General features: G+C 41.2%; 1 protein-coding gene and 2 long non-coding RNA genes across 21 annotated transcripts in view; 2 read left to right on the top strand and 1 right to left on the bottom strand.

Annotated features, from left to right (window-relative positions):
* The window catches only part of GRAMD2B (GRAM domain containing 2B), a 69988-nt gene extending 58553 nt beyond the window's left edge, over window positions 1-11435 (bottom strand). For all 3 annotated transcript variants that reach the window (XM_064595838.1, XM_054511299.2, XM_045891888.3), the window contains exon 1: window positions 11198-11435. In XM_064595838.1, the coding sequence (XP_064451908.1) occupies window positions 11198-11280 (83 nt within the window). In that variant the 5' untranslated portion in view covers window positions 11281-11435. The remainder of the gene's footprint in view (window positions 1-11197) is intronic.
* An 84-nt stretch (window positions 11436-11519) lies between these two features.
* Window positions 11520-27231, top strand: part of LOC123855860 (uncharacterized) — a 456844-nt gene continuing 441132 nt past the window's right edge. For 16 of the 17 annotated variants that reach the window (XR_010412982.1, XR_010412973.1, XR_010412969.1 and 13 more), the window contains exon 1: window positions 11522-11679. This is a non-coding gene — a long non-coding RNA (uncharacterized LOC123855860). Of the gene's footprint in view, window positions 11680-27231 lie in introns of all 17 variants that reach the window. The other variant, XR_010412974.1, reaches the window with a different exon arrangement.
* LOC129046293 (uncharacterized) overlaps window positions 11730-27231 on the top strand; it is a 57727-nt gene continuing 42225 nt past the window's right edge. The window contains exon 1 of the long non-coding RNA XR_010412983.1: window positions 11730-12073. This is a non-coding gene — a long non-coding RNA (uncharacterized LOC129046293). The remainder of the gene's footprint in view (window positions 12074-27231) is intronic.

Raw genomic sequence — 27231 nt, 5'->3', positions numbered from 1 at the left:
AAACACTACAGCACTAAAATCAGATCTCAGATAAAACTGCTATGCTAATAAACCCATTTGGACCAAAAATTGGGAACAAGAAAAGATGCTTATCTTTAATGCTCTAGGACTTAATGCTCTTTATCTTTATTTTATCTTTAATGCTCTAGGACTTAACAGGTAGTAGTAGATCAATCATCTCACAGATATTAACTAACAGGGGACACTTGGACAAAAGTGGAAAGTTTCATGCTGAGAACTGATAGCCATCCTGTGGAAAAGTCAGGAGTGATGCCTTGAATACATGAAAAAAGTTCATCTGGTGTAAAGTTCTGATATGGAGAGAGGGCCTGAAAAAATGTAATTAGCATACATATTCCCTTAATCTGTAATGAAGGACAAGATAATACAAGAAGATTGTGACAGCTGAATTTCACTTACTTTAAACTAAACTCAGGGCAAGTTTTTCACAAATTGTTTTCCCTAATACATAGGGAATACACTTCAATGAAAAGATATCACATGTTACATTTGCATACTCAATGTATTTTTTTAATGCTTATGATATGTCTAACACCTACCTGGGTATATTATAAACACTGAAAAATGATTTTAGGACAGAATAAAAACTGTAACATTTTCCTGTTTTCATAATGAGGTTACAAAGTAATAACCTGAAGTTGGACATATAGAAACTAGTTTGTAAATATCACTAGAAACTCGGTCTTATTATTTTATAGTCACAACTTGGTTTTGGATCAAAAATGATCCTATCCAAGAGTGGTTTAAAGGTATTTAATTTATTCTTATCCACCGTATTCACCACATTTGGCTTCAGGTTGTTTCCAGAAATTGAATTCATTCCCAAAGGACGAGGATTTGCCAACCTTATGACTATTCAAAGAATGGGTTCCAAGCTTTGAAAGTAACTCTGTAAGAAGAGTTTCAAAAAGGTTTTGTGCAATTGCAGCATTTTTGGAAAAGTTCTTGGGTTCCTTTGGTGACTACTTTTAAAGAGACAACATTCACATGTTTTTATAACAAAGCAGTCACATTACTTTGTAGAAACACTCTGTGCTTATGCAAAGAAGAACCCAACCACAGTTTTTAAAAACTGGAATCTATGAATGACTGTCGCACAGATCACAGTATAAAGCTGAAACTGCTATGATTAAGTTCCCTGTGGTCAGGTCTGAGCAGAAGGAGCCAGAGAGTCAGACCTGTGTCTGACAACACACAGAGAAAGTCCCAGTGCCCCAAAGTTAGCTAAAGGTGCTCCCTCTACCCTGTCCTCTACATAACATTAGAAATCCTTTCAATGTTAGAAATGTTGAATGGAAAGGAATCTTGGTTTATAGTTGAGGAAACAGACCAATCAAAGCTAAGAGATCTACTCAGGGATCAGAGACACTTCATGGAGGTACTCTGCCTTCTGTGTCTTTACCCTCCTAAATCTACTGAGGTTGTTTGTGTAAGTAATGATCTTGAGGGGCTGGTTCAGATTAGAATGCTTGGGCATTTGAATTTTGGCTTCAACACTTCACAAGCTGTTATGATCCTGGGCAAGTCGCTGAGTCTCTATTAGGCATAAAATTGTGATGAGAACTGTACCTACCTCATAGCATGTATATATATAAAAGCACTCTGAATGGTGTCTAGTACATAACAATGATATCACACCTCATCTAAGCTTTAATATATTTTCTGAAGCTACCTTGTCTCTTCTTTGAAAAAAAAGATCTGATCTCAAAATATTCCTTTCCTCTGCTCTTATTTTCCTTATGGGCAAAGGCCTTATATTCTTCAACTGGGGACTGCCATGACACCCAACATGGTGCCCAACATACAGAATTACTTAGTCAATGTCAGCTGAGTACATGAGCAAATCTTTCTGGTCATTCTCAGTTATTAAATATTGCCTTTCTCCTAGTTCATTTGCCACTGATTATTCTCTCATTTCAGGTATTGATGAAAAGTCTGATCTTCTGTGATTTTAGTATCAGATTTCTACAAAGGTGTTGTGATTCTTTGTAAAATTTTCAGAAAAGATTCTGATCAAATAAAAAACAAATGTAAGAAATCTACCAACTTCCTGTGAAAACTAGTTTAACTTTATATACTACGGAACTTTATTATAAGAGGAAAGGAAAATATTCTTGATGTTAAGCTCTCAGAAGACCACATTATATGTTATGTAGCATAAAATTTAAGTTGTTAGGATCAAATGAGGTGCTATTTTCCAAAGAATTATAGAAACAATACTGTGATAATAAAAGCTGCCATGATGAATTCGTTTTTCATCACTGTTAACCTATGGCAACTCAACTCGCAATACACCCTTTATAGCACTACATCCTAGGGGTTTCAAAATAATTTGTATGGGATGCCTGGGTGGCTCAGTCATTAAGCATCTGCCTTCAGCTCAGGTCAGGATCCCAGGGTCCTGGGATCGAGCCCTGCATTGGGCTCCCTGCTCAGTGGGAAGCCTGCTTCTCCCTCTCCCAGTCCCTCTGCTTGCGTTCCCTCTCTTGCTGTGTCTCTGTCAAATAAATAAATAAAATCTTAAAAAAAAAATAATTTGTAGGATCCCAAGATCACTGTCTTTCAGGTAATAATTCTTAATAGTAAATGACACAAAATTTAGCCAATTTCTAAGGTTCTTCCCAGTTTTTAACTCACTGCATAAGATGGAAGACATAATTCAAAAAATCTAGAGGATAACAAAAATGGGTATAATAATAAACCTGATATATAGGGACTTAAAGAAAACAACAACATTTATACACAGCTCAGTATTTCCATGAGGGAAGAAGAGGCATGTCTGCTCCCCATCACAGTGCCAGAGACTTCACCAACAGGCTACCGAACAGCATATGCAGAGAAGACAAGAAACATCTGCTAGGAAACAAATGGAAGATCGCACACATTAATGGTAAATTAACTTTTTTTTTCTCTTTTCCATGTAACTTGATATCCCTCCTGAGTTTTTCTGACTTTCTTCGCTCCTCATCTCCTTACTCATTGTCGCCACCTTCACATTTCCACTTCTCCGCTCCATTACTTCTTTTTTAAACCCATCTCATCACTACTGTGACCTCCATCTAGTTGTTCACAAGGCAGCCCAGGTATTGCTACCTCATGTCATCAGGGGCCTGTCTAGGGTCCCTCATTTAGGAGAGGGGAACAGAAGAGATGAGAAAATGAACTGATAACTGGAGGATGATGCAGTCAGAAATCTGACCCTCCACTTAATGCCATGTTCCTAAGGTCCACTCAAGAAAGTCATGTTCTGATGGGATTTATTTATCCTTCAATGCTAAAACCGAGAAGGCCACTTTACTGGTAGATGACTATTTTGCAAAGAAGTTTGAGAAAACCGTGCTTTATGAGAATACCGTCTGCCATTTATTGAGCTCTCCTACGGTATGCTGTCCAAGTAGAGTATGATCACTCGTAATGCTCCCACAGTTTTTCGTTTTACCAAGTCCAACATACTTACATGCATACTGGGAGGTGGATAGTCTAGAACAAATCAAACCAACAAAAAACTTGATTCTGGCCATAAGTGCCAACAGCAAAAGTACAAAACAAGAACCTCAGCAAGTGGTTACCTTTGAGACAAGGACGTGAACATGGGAGACAGAAATAAAGCTCTCATTTTTCATTTTGTACACAGCTTACATGGTTTTATTTTTCTAACCTTATACACATATTGCTTTAAAATAGGTCAACCCAGATGGGGGAGATTATGGTCCGATTTTTAAATTTCTTCTTTATATTATTCTGTCATTAAAAAACAGTGATAAATGTTACATGCAAAATTTTAAGAGGTTGTAAAAAAAATGTACCCAAGTATGACAGCCAGAGTTATCTTTGCTAACATTGTAACATCTGTGCACATCTTCGATAACACTGCAGTTTGGAGGAGTTTTCAAAATTTTAAGTATGAATGTTGCTTAGTCAGCAATCAACAGATATTCATTATGTTACAAAGTATAAGCCACCCATCTACATTTAAAGTGCTTACAATCTTGTTTCCCTGCACTGTGAAAGCATTTTCTCTTAAATCTACACCATGGGCCCTCACACATTGCTAGGAGAAACATCGAATGGTATAGCTGCTTTGGAAAAACTCTGCCAGTTCCTCCAAAAGTTAAACACAGAATTACGGTATGACCCAGGAATTCCACTTCTAGATATATACTCAAGAGAATTAATAGTATATGTCCACACAAAGGCTTGCATGCAAATATTCATAGCATTATTCATAATAACCAACAAGTGGAGACACGCTAAATGTTCATGAACAAATGAAGAGACAGACAAAATGTGGTATATCCACATAGCAGAATACTATTCAGCAATAAAAAGGAATGAACTGCTGACATGCTACTTCACAGACGAACTTCAAAAACCCAGTGTTAAGTGAAGGAAGGCAGATACAAGAAACCAGGTATTGGGGCACCTGGGTGGCTCAGTCAGTTAAACATCTGCCTTCGGCTCAGGTCATGATCTCAGGGTCCTGGGGTCGAGCCCTGTATCGGGCTCCCTGCTCAGTGGGGAGCCTGCTTCTCCCTCTCACTCACACACACTCTCTCTCTCAAATAAATAAATAATTAAATAGATAGATAGATAAATCTTAAAAAAAAAAAAAAAAGGACATATTATATGATTCCATTTATATGAAATGCCCAGAAAAGGCAAATTTCTAGAAACAGAAAGTAGACAAGTGGTTACCTGGGGCTGGGTGGGAATGAGGATTAAATATAAATGGGTGTAAGGAATCTTACTGGGGGGGAGGTGAAAATGTTCTAAAACCAGGTATGCCAATGGCACACCACTCAGTAACGTTACTGAATTGTACACTGGAAATGGGTAAATTTTATGATATGTTATATGTATCTCAATGAATTTGTTAAAAATAATCTGCCTCTTGAGACATCATGTCCCATCCTGAATGGGACAGAATGACCAATGACAGCACACAAATTAGTCTCCCTTATGGAATGCAGTTTAAGTTGGTTCGGCTTCTCTGCTAGGAGTAAATAATCAAATTGAAGTTCAGATAAAAACACCCGCTTTCCTTTAAGGAGAAAGAACAGTCATTAAAGTGACTGTGGAGGAATCTCTCTCGAGGACCTCTGCTTTACACCATTTGAAAATGTGTGAAATGCCTAGAGCTGAGCATTTAAAGAATTAGAAAGACGGTGAGGGAGAGTTCTACTGGAGTGTAGCAAATGAAAAACAATCAGCAGTTTAAAGATGAGGAGCCATGAGATAAAACTCAGTGCCAGGAAGCAGGATGTGAAAATCAATGGCTCATAGATAACAGTCCTGGACCACAGATGGGATAACACCAAAGCAGTAAGCAATATTTAAATAAGCTGGTAGGTCACTAAACAGTTACAATAGGAGATCCTCTTGGCATAAACTAAAAACCAAGGTGCCATGTTGGTTTCATGGAAATGCCTGGGTACCGTCCCGAGTGTCCTCAAGGTCTAGCTGATGTAACAGAGGCTCACTGACTACAACATGGAGGGCATGCGACTGTCAGAATCAGACCTGTTGAATTTTGACTAATTTAATTACCTTTTATGTCAGCCTCCGTCCCCCACCCCCCACTCCACAGCAAGTCCCAGACCTTCAACAGCGAAGGTGAACAGAGCTACCGTTATTGAGAGCTCACGATGTCAGGCACTAGGTGAAGTGAATTTCTTACATTTCTCATTTAAACATGAAAGCAAGCATCTACGAAACAGCTGACTTAAGTATTCCCCTTTACAGATGACGAAAGGGAGACTTAGTGGTGTTAAGTAACTGGCCAGGATCACACTTCAGGAGACAGGAAAGTTAGATTTCAAATCCTTGTCTCCTAGAGTCTTTTTTTTTTTGGCATCAGTTAAAAAAATTTTTTTTTTTAATTGTGATACATATGTGGGTTGCACTAGGATTTTTTTAAAAAATCATTGCTCTAGGGGCGCCTGGGTGGCTCAGTTGGTTAAGCGACTGCCTTCGGCTCAGGTCATGATCCTGGAGTCCCTGGATCGACTCCTGCATCGGGCTCCCTGCTCGGCAGGGAGTCTGCTTCTCCCTCTGACCCTCCCCCCTCTCATGTGCTTGCTCTCTCTCATTCTCTCGCTCTCAAATAAATAAAATCTTTAAAAAAAAAAAAATCATTGCTTTATTTTTTTATTGTAAAGTAGGTCCAAGCCTGCATTCAAAACATCTTTATGACCTACCTTAAATCAGCGATTTCCTAGGATAGTACCCTCTAGCTAGAGGACTCATTTGATTCATTAAATTCCTCTCCAAAAACATTTTAGATAAGCACACTATTTAATTTTTCTCCATCTTTTCAAACTCTTCCAATTGTTTCACTTTAATAAAATTTTAATAGTTTCTAATGTTACAAATTTTTCTTCCTATTCCAAAGTTTCTATTAAAAAGTACACCGGATAACCTGTCAGAACTGGTGACCTGGAAATTAGAATTTTAGAAAAATGTGGACATACCCACACATACACACTCGGAAAGACAGATAATATGTGGGTAATATACAATATGGAGATTTTCTTCCTAAATGAGCACTTTGGAAGTTTGGAATTAAGCAAGCACTAAGAAATCAAGCTATCCTCAAACATTATTTGTCTTTGCTCCTCTTGTTTCCAATGCAAGACCAATTCTTAACTTCAACCCTTATTGTGTTTGCATGATAAATGCTTTCACGGTCACTTAGTTTTATTTGAATTCACTAATGTCAGACATGTCCCTAAAATCATTATTTCTTCTTGCTAATACAAGAGAGTTTCCTTTTAAGGTAAATGTTTATGTTGTCTACATCCATCCTCTCTTTCTCCATATATATCGAGTTGAATAAATGTCTAGAATTCTTACGTCTCAAATTATTAAAGTATGTTAAAAATTAAAATTTCATTATAAATATGTTACATGTGATAAAATTCATTATTTGAAATATGAATCAAGATAACTTTTGTCCAGAAATATATCAGTCATTTTAGATACTTTTTGCAATTCACTGAAAATAACTTAGCTATTAATAAGTCAGATCCACAAGAGAGTTTATGAAATAAAAGTGTATCTCAGAAAATGTGTGTCAAAAAAGTTAGGGTTTGGGGCGCCTGGGTGGCTCAGTTGATTAAGCAACTGCCTTCGGCTCAAGTCATGATCCTGGAGTCCCCTGCTTCTCCCTCTGACCCTCCTCCCTCTCATGCTCTCTGTCTCTCATTCTCTCTCTCTCAAATAAATAAAACCTAAAAAAAAAAAAAAAAGGGTTTGTTAGAAATGTCTATATATGGGGAACATAACATTCAGAATGAAAAAAGTACTGAAAGGGGAAAACTAGGATCTCAAAAGGAAATATACAGCTAAATTAACAGTTCTTGGTAAGGAAGGGAGTATTTTTAAATCAAATATGCATTTTGGTGATGAGTAAATGGGCAGCCTCACCTCACTGCTAACATAAAGATGAATAACTAAGTCAAAATTCTCGGGCAAGTCAATGTATCTAAAAATTCAAAATGCTACTGATAGAAAATTTGATTAAGAAATTCTCAAAGAGTAACATTTCCCCGGAGACAGTCAAGCGGAATGTCAGCTCTAAGTATATTATATACCTTAATTAGGGGGCTGGGGTCTCAGCCTCCCTTGCTCACCAACAGATGGTTATTGGAAGAGATTATTCATTGGGCCCTCTGAGAAATTCAGTAAGAAAAAATGTGATCAGAGTCTGCAATCAATTTAAGGTTAACTAATATACTCTGGACTAGTGTGTGAGTTCATATCTGTTAACAACTTAAAACAGTACTTTGTACATAGTAAATGTTCAATAAACATTACTGTTAATTAACAGCAATAATAGTGGCAGCTAAATTCTCTGGGATAGATCACAAACATGCAAGGTGAGCCCAGATAAGGAAGAGCTAAGTATGGCCAGTGACAAGGAAAGGCTTTAAAGGAAGGGAATTTTGAGCTGATCTGTAGAAGTATACTGAGACAAAGAAGAGAGGGAATTGCTTGAGCAAAGGAATAGAGGTGAGAAGGAGAGAATGAAGGGAACCTTACTCAGAAGTACATTTGGCATACCTGTTCCTTATTCTTCTGCGTCCTAACCTCCTAAGTAGAGGGCCGACAGCACAAGTGTTTAGCTATAAAAGATGTGCATGCTAATATTAGGATTGAGGTTGAAATGGTCTACGTGTGCTCAGATCATGAAAGGTCTGAACTTCTTGGCAGAGGAGAGGAGGTCAGGAGGGCCATCATAGATTGTGGAGTACAGTAGGGATAAAGTATTCAAGTTCAGGCTCTAGAGCAAGCAGTCCTGGCCTTGAATTTGAGCTGTCCTCTATTCACTGGGTCTCTGCCTAGTAGCTTAACTTCTCAGACCTTCCATGTTCTTATTTGTAAAATGGAGATGACAGTATCTGCCTAATCCTGTACGAAAATGAACGTTAAGTGTTGAGCACACTGCCTTTCAGTAAAGCGAGGATTCTCAGTAAAGGCCAGCTATTATTCATTACGAGTCTGGGTTCTAGGTGATGAGGGCTGTGTAGGAAGAGCAAGTCATTCTAACACTCGAGAAGAAAACGTCCATTGGGACACTCGGACTCCCAACGACTCTGAGCTTAGTGATAATCTAAGTTACAAAGTTCAAAACAAAGAAGTTAGACTGGGTTTCTAAGCATCAAAATTGTGCTCCTCAAATGATTTCAAACATGCAATTATCACAATACATATAACACTGATAATGTATCTACCTCCCTCTTAAAATCACTCTTATTCTGTTACCAAAGCAAGAGTTCAAAAGCTCAGGAAGTAGAGAGTGTCTAAGTCTTCGATTGACTCAGAAGTGACTTTAGCAGGCTTGCAAATTACCACTTTGTAACAAACAAAACAAACAAAATCTCCATAAATCAAGAAAAATTTACTGAAGACTGCCAAATGGGCAAACATCCTAACTGTGGAGAAGATTCAGTTATAAGCCAAACTTTTTTTTTTTTTTTAAAGATTTTATTTATTTATTTGACAGAGAGAGACACAGCGAGAGAGGGAACACAAGCAGGGGGAGTGGGAGAGGGAGAAGCAGGCTCCCCGCCGAGCAGGGAGCCCGATGCGGGGCTCGATCCCAGGACCCTGGGATCATGACCTGAGCCGAAGGCAGACGCTTAACCGTCTGAGCCACCCAGGCGCCCCTGAAGAGTTTTAAGTTAAGAGAATTCATCTAAACAGGTAACAGACTTTCTCCATCTACTAAAACGTGATCTCCTTAACTGAGCAGACTACTGGGAATGTGAAGATGTAAAAACTTAGGAGCTGTTGGGTGTACTTGACTCATTCTGCTTTGTGTAACTGGAACTTAACACTGCTTGGGGCTGACTTCTGGACTAGGGGTTCACAGTCCTGGGCTCCAGCGTTGTTTGTGCCCCTTAACACTCCTGTCACCTCAAACATCTATCAAGGGCTGCTTAAGAATGCCACAATACCTCTTTTTAAGAGAAGATTATAAAAGAATGATTAAGTGCAAAGGAGAGAGATGTCCTTTGCTAGTTTACCTTTTTCTTGGGCTTGAATGATTAGAATAGAGTTAGGATTTTATTTTGGGCTAAGAAAACAAAAACATTTTGTGAGGGTTATACCTATGGGATTTTTTTCCTCAATCATGTGTTATCTATCATTGAAGAGCAAAGAGTATCAGCTTAAGTTGACAAAGCTTGAGGGGCAGAAGAAAGGGTAGCCAAGGAAAGCAGACACTGGAAGAGAATATGACCAAAGCCTCTGAAATAATAAATCAAAGCAGCTAATAAAAGCTAGTCTTCTTCCCGATGGACTCTGAAAAACAAACTGAGGGTTCTAGAGGGCAGGGGGGTGGGAGGATGGGTTAGCCTGGTGATGGGTATTGAGGAGGGCACATTCTGCATGGAGCACTGGGCGTTATGCACAAACAATGAATCATGGAACACTACATCTAAAACTAATGATGTAATGTATGGGGATTAACATAAGAATTAAAAAAAAAAAAAAAGCTAGTCTTCTTCCAAAACTTCAGCCCAAACTCTGATACACAGATGGAAGATGCTTTTATAAACACCAGTCTTTAAGTGGAACCAGGCTGTGTCATAAAAAATGAGTACATGTTGAAATGAAGCAGATAGAATTTTAACTATTTTTTAGGTACCCCAACAGGTTGGTACCAAAAAAAAAAAAAATTGGGCTTATTTATTCATCTTAACAATTTATATATTTATCTTAGTACCACTTAAAGTTACAGTATATAGAAAAGAAGCGAATACCAAAAGATTCTTTTCCTGTTTCAAACAAGAATGTTTGGGAATAACAATCATGGAAATACTACTTTTGGATTAAAAAAAAGTAGTACAGGGGAAGATAAATAAGTTTTATTACAGGAAGCTAATCCTTGTGATCCAAATATTTCAGTTTTCAGTTTCCGAAACCAGAAGAGTTTATAGGCCCAACAATGTGCAAATCCTATTATGAACATGAATCTGTTAAGAGGATAGTCACAACCCAATATTTGAAGTGTTTGATATTATTATATATTCATTGTGCTCCCCCACCCCACTCCTAAACCCCCCCTCTCTCTCAAACAAAAAAAGAATGTTTAACAACTTTGTATCAAGTTCCCAAGCAAAGTCAGTCTTTAAGGGGAAAGATAAATCATATTTCATGTTTTCCACCACGTTTCCCCTCTCTTGAGGGGAAACAGTGAAGGGATGGGAGAAAGACACCCTGAAGCTCTGAATCAAATGACAAAACACCCATCACCGTGAAGGTAACGACCGGATGACATCCAGGTGGCAACTTCATCTTCACACACGTCACGCAGAAGTAGGGCAACAGAAATAAAGCTTAGCGCTGTTTCCTGACCTGCTTCAGAGGTCTGACCGCCTGCCCCAGACCTCCCTTGGGAATGATGAAGCTCCAATCCTTCACATCCCCACCGGACTGCAAGCTGCAGTTCATTCCTAAAGGGCTGCCGTGCCTTTTCCTCTAACACAGCATCGGAGAGAAGGAGGGGGAAAAAAAAAAAAAAAAAAAAAAAGCGACCGGGCGCCCCCGAAAGAATTCCAGCCACAGGGCCGTCCGTCCACGCTCAAGACCCACTCGAAACCGGTCCCTGGCAGAGACGCTTGGGCTGCGCGCTCTCGGCCGCCGGGGCCGGGTCCCTGCGGAGAATACTTACTGGGCTGCGCCAACTTTGCTCTCTCTCTTCGCGAGCACTTTGGCAGGCTTTGGGTCTTCCACATCTTGCTGGAGCTCGGTCATCGGGGCCGCGCGCGGAGGGCACCTTCAGGCGTCCCCCCCCAGCGGCTGCCAGCGCCCGGCGCGCAGGCCCTGCGAACCGCGCCTTCCCCGCGCCTTCCCCGCGCCTTCCCCGCGCGCTCAGGCGCTCGGCGCTTCCAGGCCGGCCCGGCGCGGCGCGGCGCGGCCCGGCGGCGCCGCCTACCTGGACACGTCCGGCCGGCGGCGATTGGTCGGCGCCGGCGCGCGAGCCGGGGGAGGGAGGGGGCGGGCCGAAGCCAAGTGACGGGCTCCCGCCCCAACCCGGGAGGCCCCGGCCGCGTGCGAGGAAACCTGTTGAACGAGTCTGGCTCGGGGAAGGAAGCTCATTGGCCGTGCAGGTGAAACAGTGGCCTAACTAGGCTCCGTAGACTTAGCCTCCTGGTAAGTGGGGCTGTTTGCCCTCCCCGACTGTAACCGGGGGGGGGGGGGGATGGGGGGGTGTTTGAGAAACGGGCGGCCTGGCTGCAGCGCCAGGAAATGGTTACGCCTGAGCGAGGCGCTCTCTCACACGGATGCGCCGTGTGGGCTGGCCTGGGGCCCGGCCTAAATGATTCAAACAGGATGTTGCCTCATTGGGGCCTGCTCCGTCGGGGCTTCAACGATAGGTCGCGAGACGTGGTGGTCCCTGGTGGTTGTCTGGTTAACCCTGCCCCGGGCGGGGGCGGGGGCGGGGGCGGGGTGGGGGCGGGGAGGCGTTCATCACAACCTCCTTAGCCGCTCGGCTCGGACTGCGCCCCCGCCCACGGACACGAATGCCTCTTCTTCCAGCTGTTTGGTGAGGTTTGGACGTGGTGGGGCCGTCTGAAGTTTTGCATTTTTTTTTTTTTTAAGATTTTATTTATTTATTTGAGAGAATGAGAGAGAGAGAGCACATGAGACGGGGGAGGGTCAGAGGGAGAAGCAGGCTCCCCGCCGAGCAGGGAGCCCGATGCGGGACTCGATCCCGGGACCCTGGGATCATGACCTGAGCCGGAGGCAGACGCTTAACGACTGAGCCACCCAGGCACCCCTATTTATTCTTCTCAAGCCTGGAATACATTTTAGTTTTTTTTTTTTTTTTAAGATTTTTTATTTATTTATTTGAGAGAGAGAGAATGAGAGAGAGCATGTGAGGGGGGAGGGTCAGAGGGAGAAGCAGGCTCCTCGCCGAGCAGGGAGCCCGATGCGGGACTCGATCCCGGGACTCCAGGATCGTGACCTGAGCCGAAGGCAGTCGCCCAACCAACTGAGCCACCCAGGCGCCCCATTCATAGTATTGTTTTTTTTTAAGATTTTTTTAATTTATTTATTTTTGAGAGAGAGAATGAGAGACAGAGAGCACGAGAGGGAGGAGGGTCAGAGGGAGGAGCAGACTCCCCGCCGAGCAGGGAGCCCGATGCGGGACTCGATCCCGGGACTCCAGGATCATGACCTGAGCCGAAGGCAGTCGCTCAACCAACTGAGCCACCCAGGCGCCCTGAAGTTTTGCATTTCAGACATCATTTATCTCACAGATTTTTGAGAACCACCACGTTCCAGGTATCATTCGACGCATGCCCTTAGGATACCAAGTAAAGTATGTGTTGGTGGTTTTCTACTTCTCTGCGGAGTAGTTGAGAAGAAGAGTAGTGTAAAACCTACTTGTTGGAAGCCCGCATTTACTTTAAAACAATGACAAGTGGCGACAGTAGCTCGTGACGTGGCTGGGGGAAAAAAATCACTAACTCTGCTCTGGCCGGGACGGCACGTCCTTCGTTTTTCTTTTAAAATTGATTTTAGGTTTCAGAATAAGTACAAAGACTACAGAATCCTAGTGTTTACGTGTGTGTATGTATATGTGTGTATGTATGGTGTGTGTAAAAGAAAACACCAACCCTTTCAGATGATTGCGTACATTTTGGGGATCAGTTCCCGTCCAAAGCTTTCTTTTTCCCTCTGCATTTAGTAGCTGTGTGATTAGGCTGAGAGAACAAAAGCATCTTTTTGTAGCCTGCCTGCTCCAAAATGGATTCTCTTGACACTTGAAAAATAAAAGTAGAAGAAAAATGTTTATGTAGATTCCATGAGAGTTGGCCTGATAGGTTGTGCGTGCTCTCTCTCTCTCTCTCTCTCCCTACCCCCTATTTTTTTAAAAAGATTTATTTATTGACACAAATGCACCCCAATGTATGTAGCAGCAATGGCCACAATAGCCAAATATGGAAAGAGCCCAAATGTCCATCTACAGATGAATGGATAAAGAAGAGGGGGTGTATACATATAAACAAGGGAATATTACTCAGCCATCAAAAAGAATGAAATCTTGCCATTTGCAATGACATGGATGGAACAAGAGGGTATTACGCTAAGCGAAATAAGTCAGTCAGAGAAGGACAAATATCATAGGATTTCACTCATATGTGGAATTTAAGAAACAAAACATGAACATAGGGGAAGGGAAGGAAAAATAAAATAAGACAAAATCAGAGAGGGAGACAAACCGTAAGAGACTCTTAACTGTAGAAAACAGATTGAGGGTTGCTGGAGGGGAGGTGGGTGGGGGGATGGGGTAACTGGGGGATGGGCATCAGGGAGGGCACTTGATGTAATGAGGACTGGGTGTTATATGCAACTGATGAATTACTAAACTACCTCTGAAACTAATAATACACTATAGGTTAATTAATTGATTTTAAATTAAAGAAGATGTTAGTTGAAAAAAGGATTTATTTCTTTATTTTGGTGAGGGGGGAGAGAGAGAGAGAGAGAGAGGGCAGGAGTGGGAGGGGCAGAGGGAAAGGGGTAAAGAATCTCAAGCAGACTCCTGGCTCGGCATGGAGCTGGAGGCAGGGCTGAACCTCACCATCCTGAGATCACTACCTGAGGGGAAACCAAGAGTCAGAAAGTCAACCGACTGCGCCACCCAGGTGCCCCCCCATTTTTTGGGGGGGGAGCTCCTGACCAGTGACCCCTGTGGAAGCCTGGCTGGGTGTGGTGGGGAAGGCTCTGGGTGACCTGAAGGTTGCAAGCTGTCTCTTAGGTGTCCTTAGCTGGCTTTTCCTGGGGACATTACACCTTCAGCCTCCAGGTCCCTTCTCTAGCTACCCCTCCTACTAGGGGATAGGTGTGGGCCTGAAATGTAGGTGAGGTTATCATCCTCCTAACTTCTGGGTAGTGACTCTTTCCCTAAATCTCACGTGTCTGCTACAGCTCAAAGGAGAGCTCAGTTTTTGCCCCCAAATATTTTTTTTGATTGCAGTAAAATATACATAATATTTATCATTTTAGCCTTTGTTAAGTATACAGTTAATGCCACTGAACAATTCAGTGGCTTTAAATATAATCACAGTGTGTGTAACAATTACCACTGTCTATACCCAAAACGTCTTGTCATACCCAATATCAACTCTATACCCATTCAACAATACCCCCTCCTCCCCTCTTCCCTGTCTCTGGTAACCTCTATTCTACTTCCTGTGTCTATGAATTTGTCTGTTCTGGATACTTCATGAAAGTGCAGTCATATATTTGTCCTGCTGTGTTTGACTCATAATCGCTATATATAATGTTTTCAAGGTCCATCCAAGCTGTAGCATATCTCAGTACTTCATTCTTTTTTATGGCTGGATAATATTCCAGTGTATGTATATTCCCCATTTGTTGATCCGTTCACCTGATGATGAACACTTGGGCTGAGTTTACTGCCTTGTGGTTCTTGTGAATATGCCGCTGTGAACATTGATGTACAAATACCTGTTTGAGTCCCTGCTTTGAATTCTTTTCGGTAAATACCTAGGAGTGGAATTGCTGGTCAGATGGTAGTTACATGTTTAACCTTTTGAGAAACCTCAGTCAGGCCCCTTTGGATGCATGAATAAGGGCAAGTGCTCAAAACTTCCTCAGCATGGGCTTACAGCTCAATTAATGAGCACGTGAGTACCCTAAAACTTACTCTGTAGTGTGTGGGATGAAGACTTACAATAATGTGGTCTTAAATGAGAAAGGAGGGGAGGGGGATGGGTGTAGGGGCAGGTGGAAAAAATAGCACATAGTCCTTTCCTAGAGTGGGGAGGAATTAGAAAGGAGCAAGTAAGGAGCAACTGGGTGGCTCAGTCCGTTAAGCATGGGCCTTCAGCTGAGGTCATGATCCCAGGGTCCTGGGATCTGATCCCACATCGGGCTGCTTGCTCAGAGGGGAGTCTACCTCTCCCTCTGCCTGCCACTCCCCTGCCTGTGCTCTCCCTCTCTGTCAAATAAATAAAATTAAAAAAAAAAAAGAAAGGAGCAAGTAAACTATTATTTTACTTAGTAACATTTGCCTGTGTTTAAAAGACATTGTCAAACAGCTTCCTAATTTGATTATTCATAGGGTTATTATACAATAAAATGGAATGCAGTATTTAAAAGGCAGTATTGGCAAACATTAGGGGAGGAGTTCTGGCTGTTACTTTTTCCAGTTACCGAACCAGGTCCAGTAGAAAATGCCTAATCCATCACTTTTCAGGAGGTAGGAGAGTTCTACCTAACTGCTTGGAATATCGATCAAAATTGGTTTCTTTTTCACGTTGATCAGATACACTGTACATCTGTCCATAGTCTCAGAGGCAGAGTTCAAATATGAGCTTGGAGATTTGAGTGAAGATAATGGTGCAATGTATGGGTCCAGTAATTACCTAATTTATAACACACGGCAGGCTATGTACTTATTAGCCAATGTAGGTACATATCAAGTATCATCACATACCTGGGATTTTGTGCCTGTTGTGTGATGACATGTTTAAGAAGGTGGTTGATGCTCTTATCAAGGTATAACCTGTAATAATTTAACTATGCATAATATTCAATGTATCAGTGTCCTAAGTCAAAGAATTTCATGAGCACTCATCAGACCATTCCTGTTTTCAATTTAAGTTCAATATTCAAAGGAGAAAATGGAAAAACACAGAGTTCAGAAGCGAGCCATACAGTGACACTGAAGAATTTGATTTTCAGACTTCTAAATAGAGTTTTAAGAATGAAAGTTGAGAAGCATTATGTGAAGGGGACCTTTACTGAGATGAAGGGCATTCCTGATGAGTACAGCCATTAAACATTGCAATGGGAATCTATAGTAGGGCATGGAATCTGCTACTCTGTAGCTTTTGAAAATAATATAAAGAAAAACTATATAGAATGGTTGTAAACCAGTATTTCCCAAGTCAGGTTATACTGCAGATGGAGAAATTTGAAGTACTCTCTTCCTCTCTAGGGATGAAGCACCATCCAAGCTTAGCACCCGTGTTTGGAGAAATGGACAAGGTGGTAAGGGTTTACTGGTCTAGGAATAGGTAGTTGGCACACATTAGCATAAAATCTGGTTCTGTGAGAAAGCAGAAGCAATAAAAAACTCTTCCAGTCCAGTATTATTTAAAAATTAAAATACACCATGCCCCATAAGTAAGACATTAAAATCAATCCTGAAGTTTTAAAGTAGATGTGTTTTCTACATGGTTAATGTCACGGATCACATGTGATGTAAGGAGGCCTCTGAGACCATCCAGTATCGCGGTTTTCACACCAGGTTCCGGGGGAGTCGGGGTGCTTTGAACCAGAGAGAGAAGGAGCTGGTGTTTGAATGTAGGTCTTAAAACGCCAGCCTCCCTCATCCCGCCACTCAGACACACGGCCTCTCCTGCCTCTGCTAGACCGCTTCCACTTCATCTCTCTTGTGCATTTATGTTCTGTATTGGGTTCTATTTCAGGGAGGGGGAGAGGGCTGCCTGCCACACACTAAACAAAATCGAAAAATAAAATCTACAGTCATTTTTCAGAGAAGAGCCTGAGCTTCAGAGGGTGTAGGGGCTTGGCCAAGATGACAGCGATCCCCTGAGGATGAAGATTCAGCTTTCCTGACTTCAACTGGGTGGTTGTCGGGGTGCAGGAGAGTGGACAGGGCAAAAGGAAAGTTCATTAATCGCAGAGACGCACGCTTACTGGAGAGCTTGTGTGAGGGAAAGCCCAAGGACCCTGACACATCCGTAATGTCCGTCGGGAAGGAAATGTGCGAATCTAGAGCTATCTTTGGTGGCTGCACTTTGTAGTTATCTATTGCTGCATAACTAACTACCTCAAAGCTTGTGGCCTAAAACAGTAATTTATTATTTCTGCTCATGGTACAGTGGGCTGACAGGGTTCTCAGCTAGATGGTCCTCACTAGGGGTGTCTCATGCAGTCGCTGTCAGATGGTGCCCAGGGTTGGAGCACCATCTGAAGACTCAGTTGAACTACAGGTGCGCTCCCATGTCTGGTGCTTCGGCTGGGATGGCTGGAGCAGGTGGGGACTAGCTGAGCATTTCGTCTCCCTCCATGGCCCACCACATGGCTAGTCTGGGCTTCCGTACAACACGGCCATCTCAGTATCCTTAGACTTCTTACTTGGTGCCTGGCTTCCTCCAGAGCACGTGTTCTATAATGCTAAGGGGGAATCTGCAAGGCTTCTTATGTGATAACCTTGGACGTCAGGCGGCTTCACCTCTGCTGCTTTCTCATGGTCAAGAGTGAGCCACAGGGCCAGCCCACATTCAAGGTGTGAATAGCAGGAATACAGTTCACTGGGGACCGTCTCTGAAGACTGGCTACCGTAGTGCAGATGGTAATAATAGATGAGGCCCTCTGACTTTAGATACTTGGTCAATGTGGATGTGAATAAGTGAGCATTTCTAACAGCACTGTTCTAAATGCATGTGATATACAAGTGAACAATACAGGCAAAACCCATGGTGTTTGTGAGTCTTGCATTCTAGTGGAGGAACTGAAAATGAGAAAAGTAAGCATATAAAGAACACAGTTTCAACAGATGGGAGATACAAACAAAATAAAATAGAAAACGGTGGAGAGTGAGGGAGGCCTATTTTACATAGGAGGCCGGAGGAAGCCCCTTTGACAGGTGATGTGTCTGAATTGAAGGAGGGGAAGGAGGGAGCGTGTGAAGTCTGGGTGCAAAGCTTGGCAGCCAGTGGGGAGAGCATGGGTAAAGTGTCGAGGCAACTCTGAGCTCAGCACATTCTAGGGACGGCAAGAAGTCTCCTGTCCTCTACTGTGCCTGGAGTAAAAGGAGGGAAGAGGAGGTTGGCAGGAGATGGTCTTATAGAGATACTATCTTCTCTGTCCATTTGTTATCTGTCTACTCCCATAAGATTGGAATCTTCCCCAAAACAAGGGACTCGTGTGTTGTGTCTGCCATTCTATCCACAATGCCTGGTTCTTATTAGATGCTCAATAAATATGTGTTGAATGAGTGAAGGAATCATTGGGTGGTTGTTTCCAACCAGTGTTGCTCAGCCATGATCTTCTGGAACTCTAGGTGACCTGGGATGTTCTAATGTTGAGTAGTATTAGTCTTCCTTCCTTCCTTCCTTCCTTCCTTCCTTCCTTCCTTCCTTCCTTCCTTCCTCTTCTTTTTTTTTTTGCAATTTGCAGGGGAAAAAGAGAATGAATGAAAAAAAGAAATTTAACTCAAATTCCTCCCACCTCAGACCTCCAACTAAAAAAAAAAAAAGTAGCTCATGCTACTTATCAGTTGTCTGCTAGTTGACTGCAAGTGTTTCAAACAGGTCAGAGAGGTCCCATGACTCCCAGATGGTCTGGCTCTGAAATAAGTCCAAGAATCACTGTTTATAATCCACAGGCAGTGATTTAAAGTTAGGGAATCTTTCATGTTTTCTTAGAGAAACATCCATACAGCAACTTCCTTTGCTTGTTTTGGGAACTAATCATGCCATGCTTATGAGGACTGGCCCTTCTCTTCCCTTGCGTCTAGGTTTTGCGTGCTCTCTTTTCCTCCCTGGGAAATGTTCTGACGATGCAGTCTGCACTGTGCAATTAATACACGGTTTGGAAGCAGTTAATACTTAATTATTCAAGGAGTTTCTGCAGGTTACGTTTTTTTCTTTATATCACCTACTGTGTACTTTCTATTGTTTTTTTTTAATTTTCATTCCTTTTTACATACTTTCTTGTTATTATTCCTTTCTGACAATTCCTATTAGCATTTTGTTATCTTTTCTTCCAATTTGTTTTCTAGTAGCATTCCTTTTTAAGAATTATTTAACAAAAAAAGAGAGCAAAAGAGGAACAGGGGAGGAGTGAATGCAGAAAACACCTCAAGCAAGTAAGAAAGTTTTTCTATTTTCAAGTAACCACAGCTTTACTTTGCTTTTGTTTGAATTTTATAAATAGACCCTTCATTTGAGGTAGATTTTGCGGTCTGTCCGTCCGTTCTTTCCTTCCTGCCTGCCTGCCTGCCTGCCTTCCTGCCTTCTTTACTTCCAACCAATATTTTTCTGGTGCCTTTGATGTGCCAAGCTATATTCTGCGTGATGGAGATGTAAACATAAATAAGCCCCTACATGCTGTAAGTGAGTTCATAGTCCACTGGGAAAGAGTTCAGTAAATGGTTATTTACAAAATGTACATACACAGAACCTGAGTCAAAACCTATCACAATTGTATATCACAACCAGACACGTGGACCAGACACTTGGGTATCAGGTGGTGGGAAGGGGCAGGGGATGGCTATGGGATGCTTCACGTTCTTCTGTTTTGGGTTACACATAAGTCATACCCACTCCCTACCTAGCCCCCTTACATATCCGCACAACTTGTTGAAAAGGCTCTAGGCTGGAAGTCAGCACTGGGCTCTGGTCCAGGTACTGTGCTTTGTGCTGGAATGTGCATCTATTAATGGAACACAGCACTGAAGTAAGAGAATGCTGGCCTCAAGGAAAGGGCTGTATACTTCATGGTTACAGCTGTATCACTTTCTATCTTATGGAGACTAAAAGAGGGAAGGGGGAAGAAACTGCTTTACACAGAAATGTTGGAAGTACCTATTGTGAAATGACAGTTTTAAATAAATTTCATGAGGCAAGAGTAGCTATTCAGATCTATTCACTGGGGAAACGTAAGTGCATTTACCTCCTTCCTATACGGCTTTTTGCTTCTTTTTACAGACTTCTACCTTTAAAAGCCTACCAGGTGAAAACAGAATGTTTCCCTGTGTGTTTTGATCCCAGGCTGATTCAAATCAGAATTTATTTTCTGTTTTTAGTAGTAGTCCAAGAAACAAAAGTTCAACTTTCCTTTTTATCAAAAAGATAAATAATAAGCTCGTTAGTAAAACACACATTAGAGGGAGATTCAGACATTGGAAATGCTTGGTCCTATAGAATCCCAAGCCTCCAGATTTCGAAAAAATGTATAAATTAGTAGTAGGTGCTATGCACTGTTCATGCAGTCCTACAGTATTTGTTCTTCTGCCCCTTCTGAGTCTGAGGGATTGTCCATGGTGTCCTTTCAGTAAACAACCCCCCTTGTGGAAGCTCCTTCAGGGAATTTGCCCTGCAGCAAAAGAGTCCCGGCAGGGGAGGGGCAGGGATGAAGTGAGGTGAAGTGATTGAGATTCGGACTGATCTAAGAGTCCTAATACACACTTGACCACCTTGGACACCTGGCTTACCTCCTGTAAAACTCCATTTCCTCATCTGGGAGAAGAAATAGGAATAGCAGCAGTATCTATGTTATAGGATCGCTGGGGAATTTAGAAAGCTAATGTATGTAAAGGAATTAGTAAAGCATGCCAGGTACCTAGTAAACACTCAATTCATTTAAACTGTTGATTATCATCATCATGTTATTCTTGACCAGAATAGTATTTTGACAAATGGAGGCTACTGCCCTCCCTTAGATCATCAGCCCTCATTATTTAATGACAACCCACAGTGTGTGGAGTATTATGTCATGTGCGAGAAGGTATTACTAAAGCGGTAGAAGGTGTAACATCTATTCCCCTCTGAGTCCTCAACCCTCTTCAGGCTGATATCCTTGTATCAGAAGCTAAGGCTCCATCCTTAGATCAGTGACATTGATATGTTTAACTTGCTAGATCTCATCTGTAATCTCTCATGTGTCCTAGGTTTTTTCCTCTCTCAAATGTCTTTGCCACCATAAAAGCCTTAGTTTAATAGTAAAGAAGTCATTGGAATTAAGAGGTAATCAATATGAACTCTGAGGCTTGTGAAGGCTTATGATAGCTAGGGTGACTGTACATTCTCATTTGCTTGAGAGAGTCCTGGTTTAGTCACACTATTATGGCTTATTTACAGTAGGGTCCCCTTTTAAAGGTGTCCCTGTTTGGAAAACTTACTGACAGTCAATCTAAGGTTTGACCAAACTAAAATATTGTATTAGCTCAGGTGTTTAGATTAAGCATGAACCAAACTCTTGGATCTGATTGCCTTGCTGCCCAGTAGACCACGCTCTGTCACTCATTGTATTCCCAACTTTTACTAAATGACCTGAAAGTTACCAGAAAAAAATGTGTTGCAGAAAAATATTTTCAGACCACAACTCTATGAAACTTGAAGTCAAATACAAGAAAAAATTTGGAAAGACCACAAATACATGGAGTTTAAAGAACATCCTACTAAAGAATGCATTGGTTAACCAGGGCATTAAGGAAGAAATAAAAAAGTAAATGGGAGCAAATGAAAATGAAAACATAACGGTCCAAAACCTTTAGGATGCAGCAAAGGTGGTCCTAAGAGGGAAGCATATAGCAATACAGGTCTACCTCAAGGAGCAAGAAAAGTCTCAAATGTCAGCAGACTGTGCAATCTGGAAGAAATGGACAAATTCCTAGGAACCTACAAACTACCAAAGCTGAAACAGGATGAAATAGAAAATTTGAACAGACCCATAACCAGCAAAGAAATTGAATCAGTAATTAAAAATCTCCCAACAAACAAAAGTCCAGGGCCACATGGCCTCCCAGGGGAATTCTACCAGACATTTCAAGAAGACTTAATACCTATTCTTCTCAAACTGTTCCAAAAAATAGAAATGGAAGGAAAACTTTCAAAGTCATATGAATCCAGCATTGCTTTGATTCCAAAACCAGACACAGACCCCACTAAAAAGGAGAATTACAGGCCAATATCCCTGACGAACATGGGTGCAAAAATTCTCAACAAGATACTAGCAAATCCGATCTAACAATACATTAAAAGAATTATTCACCATAGTCAAGTGGGATTTATTCCTGGGTTACACAGGTGGTTCAATATTCACAAATCAATCAACATGATACACCACATTAACAAAAGAAAGGATAAGGACCGTATAATCCTCTCAATAGATGCAAAAAAAATATAGCATCCATTCTTGATAAAAAAACCTTCAACAAAGTAGGGATAGATGGAACATAAGTCAACATCATAAAGGCCAAATATGAAAGACCCACAGCTAGTATCACCATCAGTGGGGAAAAACTGAGAGCTTTTCCTCCAAGGTCAGGAACAAGACAGCGATATCCACTCTCACCATTACTATTTAACAGAGTACTAGAAGTCTTAGCTTCAGCAGTCAGACAACAAAAAGAAATAAGAGGCATCCCAATTGCAAGGAAGAAGTCAACTCTTCGCTATTTCCAGAGGACATGATACTCTATGTAGAAAACATGAAAGACTCCACCCAAAAATTGCTAGAACTAATATGTGAATTCAAAGTCACAGGATTTAAAATCAGCGTACAGAAATATGTTGCATTTCTATACAACAATAACGAAGCAGCAGAAAAAGAAATGAAGGAATCAACCCTATTTACAATTGCACCAAAAACCATAAGATACCTAGGAATAAATCTAACCAAAGAGGTAAAAGATCTGTACACTGAAAACTATTGAACGTTTATAAAAGAAATTGAAGAGGACACGAAGAAATGGAAAAGCATTCCATGCTCATATATCGGAAGAACAAACATTGTTAAGATGTCTAGGCAACCAAAGCAATCTACACATTTAATGCAATCCCTATCAAAGTACCACCAGAGTTTTTCGCAGCCCTAGAACAAACAATCCTAAAATTTGCATGGCACCACGAAAGACCCTGAATAGCCAAAGCAATCCTGGAAAAAAAAAAGCTGGAGGCATCACGATTCTGGGCTTCCAGCTACATTACGAAGCTGTAGTGATCAAGACAGATGGTACTGGCACAAAAACAGACATATAGATCAATGGAACAGAATAGAAAACCCAGAAGTTGGACCCATAACTATATGGCCACCTAATCTCTGACAAAGCAGGAAAGAATATCCAATGGAAAAACAGTCTCTTCAACAAATGGTATTGGGAAAACTGGACAGCCACATGCAGAAGAATGAAACTGGACCACTTTGTTATGCCATGCACAAAAATTCAAAATGGATGAAAGACCTAAATGTGAGACAGGAAAGCATTAAAATCCTAGAGGAGAACACAGACAGCAACCTCTTTGACCTTGGCCATAGCAACTTACTAGACATGTCACTGGAGGCAAGGGAAACAAAAGCAAAAATGAACTGTTGGGACTTTATCAAGATAAAAACCTTCTGCACAGTGAAGGAAATAATGAACAAAACTAAAAGACTAGGGAATGAGAGAAGATATTTGTAAATGACATATCTAATAAAGGGTTAGTATCCAAAATCTATAAAGAACTTACCAAACTCAACATCTTCAAACCAGATAATCCAGTTAAGAAATGGGCAGAAGATATGAATAGACATTTTCCCTAAGAAGACATCCAGATGGCTAACAGACACATGAAACGATGTTCAGCATCACTTATCATCGGGGAAATACAAATCAAAACCACAATGAGATACCACCTCACACATGTCAGAATGGCTAAAATTAACAACACAAGAAACAACAGGTGTTGGTGAGGATGTGGAGAAAGGGGAACCCTCTTGCACCTATTGAATGCAAACTGGGGCAGCCATTCTGGAACACAGTATTGAGGTTCCTCAAAAAGTTGAAAGTAGAACTACCCCATGTTCCTGGAATTACACCACTAGGTATTTATCCAAAAGATAAAAAAAATACAGATTTGAAGGGGTACATGCATTCCAATGTTTATAACAGCATCATCAACATTAGCCAAACTATGGAAAGAGCCTAAATGTCCATCGACTGATGTATAAAGTAGATGTGGTATGTGTGTATACACACACACACACACACACACACAATGGACTGTTACTCACCCATCAAAAAGAATGAAATCTTGCCACTTGCAATGACATGGATGGAGCTAGACTGTATTATGCTAAGTGAAATAAGTCCATCAGTGAAAGACAAACACCATATGATTTCATTCATATGTGGAACTTAAGAAACAAAACAGGTGAACATTTGGGCAGGGGGAAAGAAGAAAAGGTGAGAGGGAAATTAACCATAAGAGACTCTTCGGGCGCCTGGATGGCTCAGTCGTTGAGTGCGTCTGCCTTCGCTCAAGTCATGATCCCAGGGTCCTGGGATGGAGCCCCGCATCGGGCTCCCTGCTCAGCGGAAAGCCTGCTTCTCCCTCTCCCCCTCCCCCCCTGCTTGTGTTCCTTCTGTCACGTTCTCTCTCTCTGTCAAATAAATAAAATCTTAAAAAAAAGAGAGAGAGACTCTTAACAATAGAGAACAAACTGAGGATAGCTAGAGGGGAGATGGGTGGGAGGATAGGTTAAATGAGTGATGGGTAGTAAGACGGGCACTTATGATGAGCACTGAGTATTATATGTAAGTGATGAACAACTGAATTCTGTTCCTGAAACCAACATTGCACTGTATGTTAACTAACTAGGATTTAAATAAAAAATTTGAAAAGAAATGTATTGCAAAAAAGAAATGTATGCAAGAATGTCAAATTATCACAGTTAGAAAACAACTCAAAGTTCATGCTCCATTGATGTCAAATCAGAGGCATCTCTGTGCACAATTGATGGCTTCATGATCCAATCAAGAGTTTGGCCCTAACTGACTCATGGTTATTACCTATCTTGGCTTGGCTAACCACAAAGCAGAATTTGAGTCACTTATGAGTCATTCATATTGACACGGAGTTTGCAAACAGTCTGGCTTAATTCTCCCAATGCGTTCTTTAATCATTTTCCTCTAGAAGAAAGAAATGGGTCATTTGACTCTTCCAGAGTAAGAATGTCCCAGGCTGTGGCTTTCAGTTTATCATCCAGTGAGCAAAATCGTTAGAGTCTTGGGTATCTCTTGGTTACTAAACTGCCCATGAGTATTCTTTGTAATGAAAAACTCTAGCACACACCAGAAGACACAAGTTAGGTTTAGGGCTCCTTTACTTTCTCATTGACCATTGCCTATTTTTGTTACAGTGCTGTATTTAAAAGTGTGGATAGAAGTTACCTTTTCGTATCTGAAAAGGGGATAGAGAATGTTCAGGGGTGCTGGAAATGTTCTATATATTGATCTGGGAGATGGTTACATAGGTGAATGCATATGTAAAAATTAACTGAATGTACACTTAAGATTGGCGTACTTTAATGTATGTAAGTTAAACCTTAGTTAAAAAGAAGTAAAAAGGGACGAAAAGTCTCAAATCTCTTGAGCCAGCGCTAATTAAAAAAATGTATTCTGAGTTAATGAAAGAAGAAACAAAACCTCTGTTTGTATACTCTTTTTTTCTCTTGGATATCAATATGACATCTGTCTACTCTTTTCTATGGGTATGTGTCATGATCTCTATCTTTACTTAATCTTTGGTAATAAAATTTCAAATTATGGCAGGTGTTTTTGGATAGGACTTTATTGTCCACTTCCATTCACATTTATTTCAGTATGTAACATTACAAAGTTCTTCATTCTTTTAATTAAACTATGTATTTTTGCATGACTTAAGGAATGTTGAAAGCTTCCTAGGCCATATGAATCATGGCTTATAAATAGTACAAGTCTTCACCTCTTGGTTTCCAGTTTATCACGTGACTTCAGTAAGGTAGTTGAGTTGGGTAATGAAGGAGATCAGGAGAAGGACAAAGTGTTTTAATATAAAATGGATGCATTTGCAAATTTAAACCTTGCAGATATTTTAGAAAATATTTGATGGCCTCAAATATCCTATCTTTTATTTTTTAATCTCCCTCCAAAGGGTATTCTACTAATGTGTAGCCAGTCACACATCCAAGTCCCTCATCTAAGGTTCAGGGGAGTTCAATAACTTGTGAGATTTTTTTGCAATTAAAGCAAAAGGAAGGGGGCAAGTAGAGATTAAATTTAATCGAGTGCCCCCTATCTGCCAGGCACTGTGTAGACTACTGAATCTCTACAACAACCTTATGAAGATTATTCCATCGAGTCAATGAAGAAAACTAAGATTCAGAAAAGGTACACAACTCTCCTAATGTCACATAGCTGTTATTCACTTGTTTTCTTCCAAGCTCTTTTTGTACTGTCTCTGGTGATGTCCCAAGAGGTGACATTGAGTTCTGAAGTGATTAAAAGATTCAAAGGGACCTGAGAGAGAAACTCATGAGTCTTGCTCGGCGATAAGGAAACTAGGTCTAGGGGACCCAGTTATTTTGTGGGAGGTTATATTGTGTTCATTGAGGCACCACACACCTCAATTGCCCTTACTTTCTGGAAGGTCCCTCTTCTCTCCCCACCTCTCTACCTCATCCTGCCCCCATAATTTACCACAGACAGAATTAGAATCCTTTGCATGCTCTACTGTGTAGTGGGCAGGGGTAAATGGCCTCTGGAGCCTGGGTTTAGATCGCTGATATACCACTTAGGAGCTGTGTGACATTAGGTAAGTTACTCAATGTCTCTGAGCTTCAGTTTTCTCACTGTAAAATAGCAGAATAATAGTATCTGTCTCATGGAGTGGTTGTGATAATTAGATAAAACATGGAAACCCCTTTAGAATGGAGTGTGGCATGTAATGGATGTCTCATGAGTATTAGCAATTAGCTTTTGTTATTATAACACACAATACTCAATTTATGGTTATATGTGTAGAGGCTTACCTCCCCAAAGAGATGGAGGTGATGTGTTGGACATCTTTGTAATTCTCCCTTCAGTGCCAAATTAGTGTCTCATAATTCGAGACACTGAACAAAGGCCTACTGGATTGATTTCACTTTCCTAGTTAATGACCTTCCAAA

Source organism: Mirounga angustirostris, unplaced genomic scaffold, assembly GCF_029215605.1.
Source record: "Mirounga angustirostris isolate CCGP_5_RB_7025 unplaced genomic scaffold, mMirAng1.0.hap1 SCAF_7, whole genome shotgun sequence".
In the NCBI taxonomy this organism is placed as follows: Eukaryota; Metazoa; Chordata; class Mammalia; order Carnivora; family Phocidae; genus Mirounga; species Mirounga angustirostris.
This window is presented reverse-complemented; position numbering and strand designations above follow the sequence as displayed.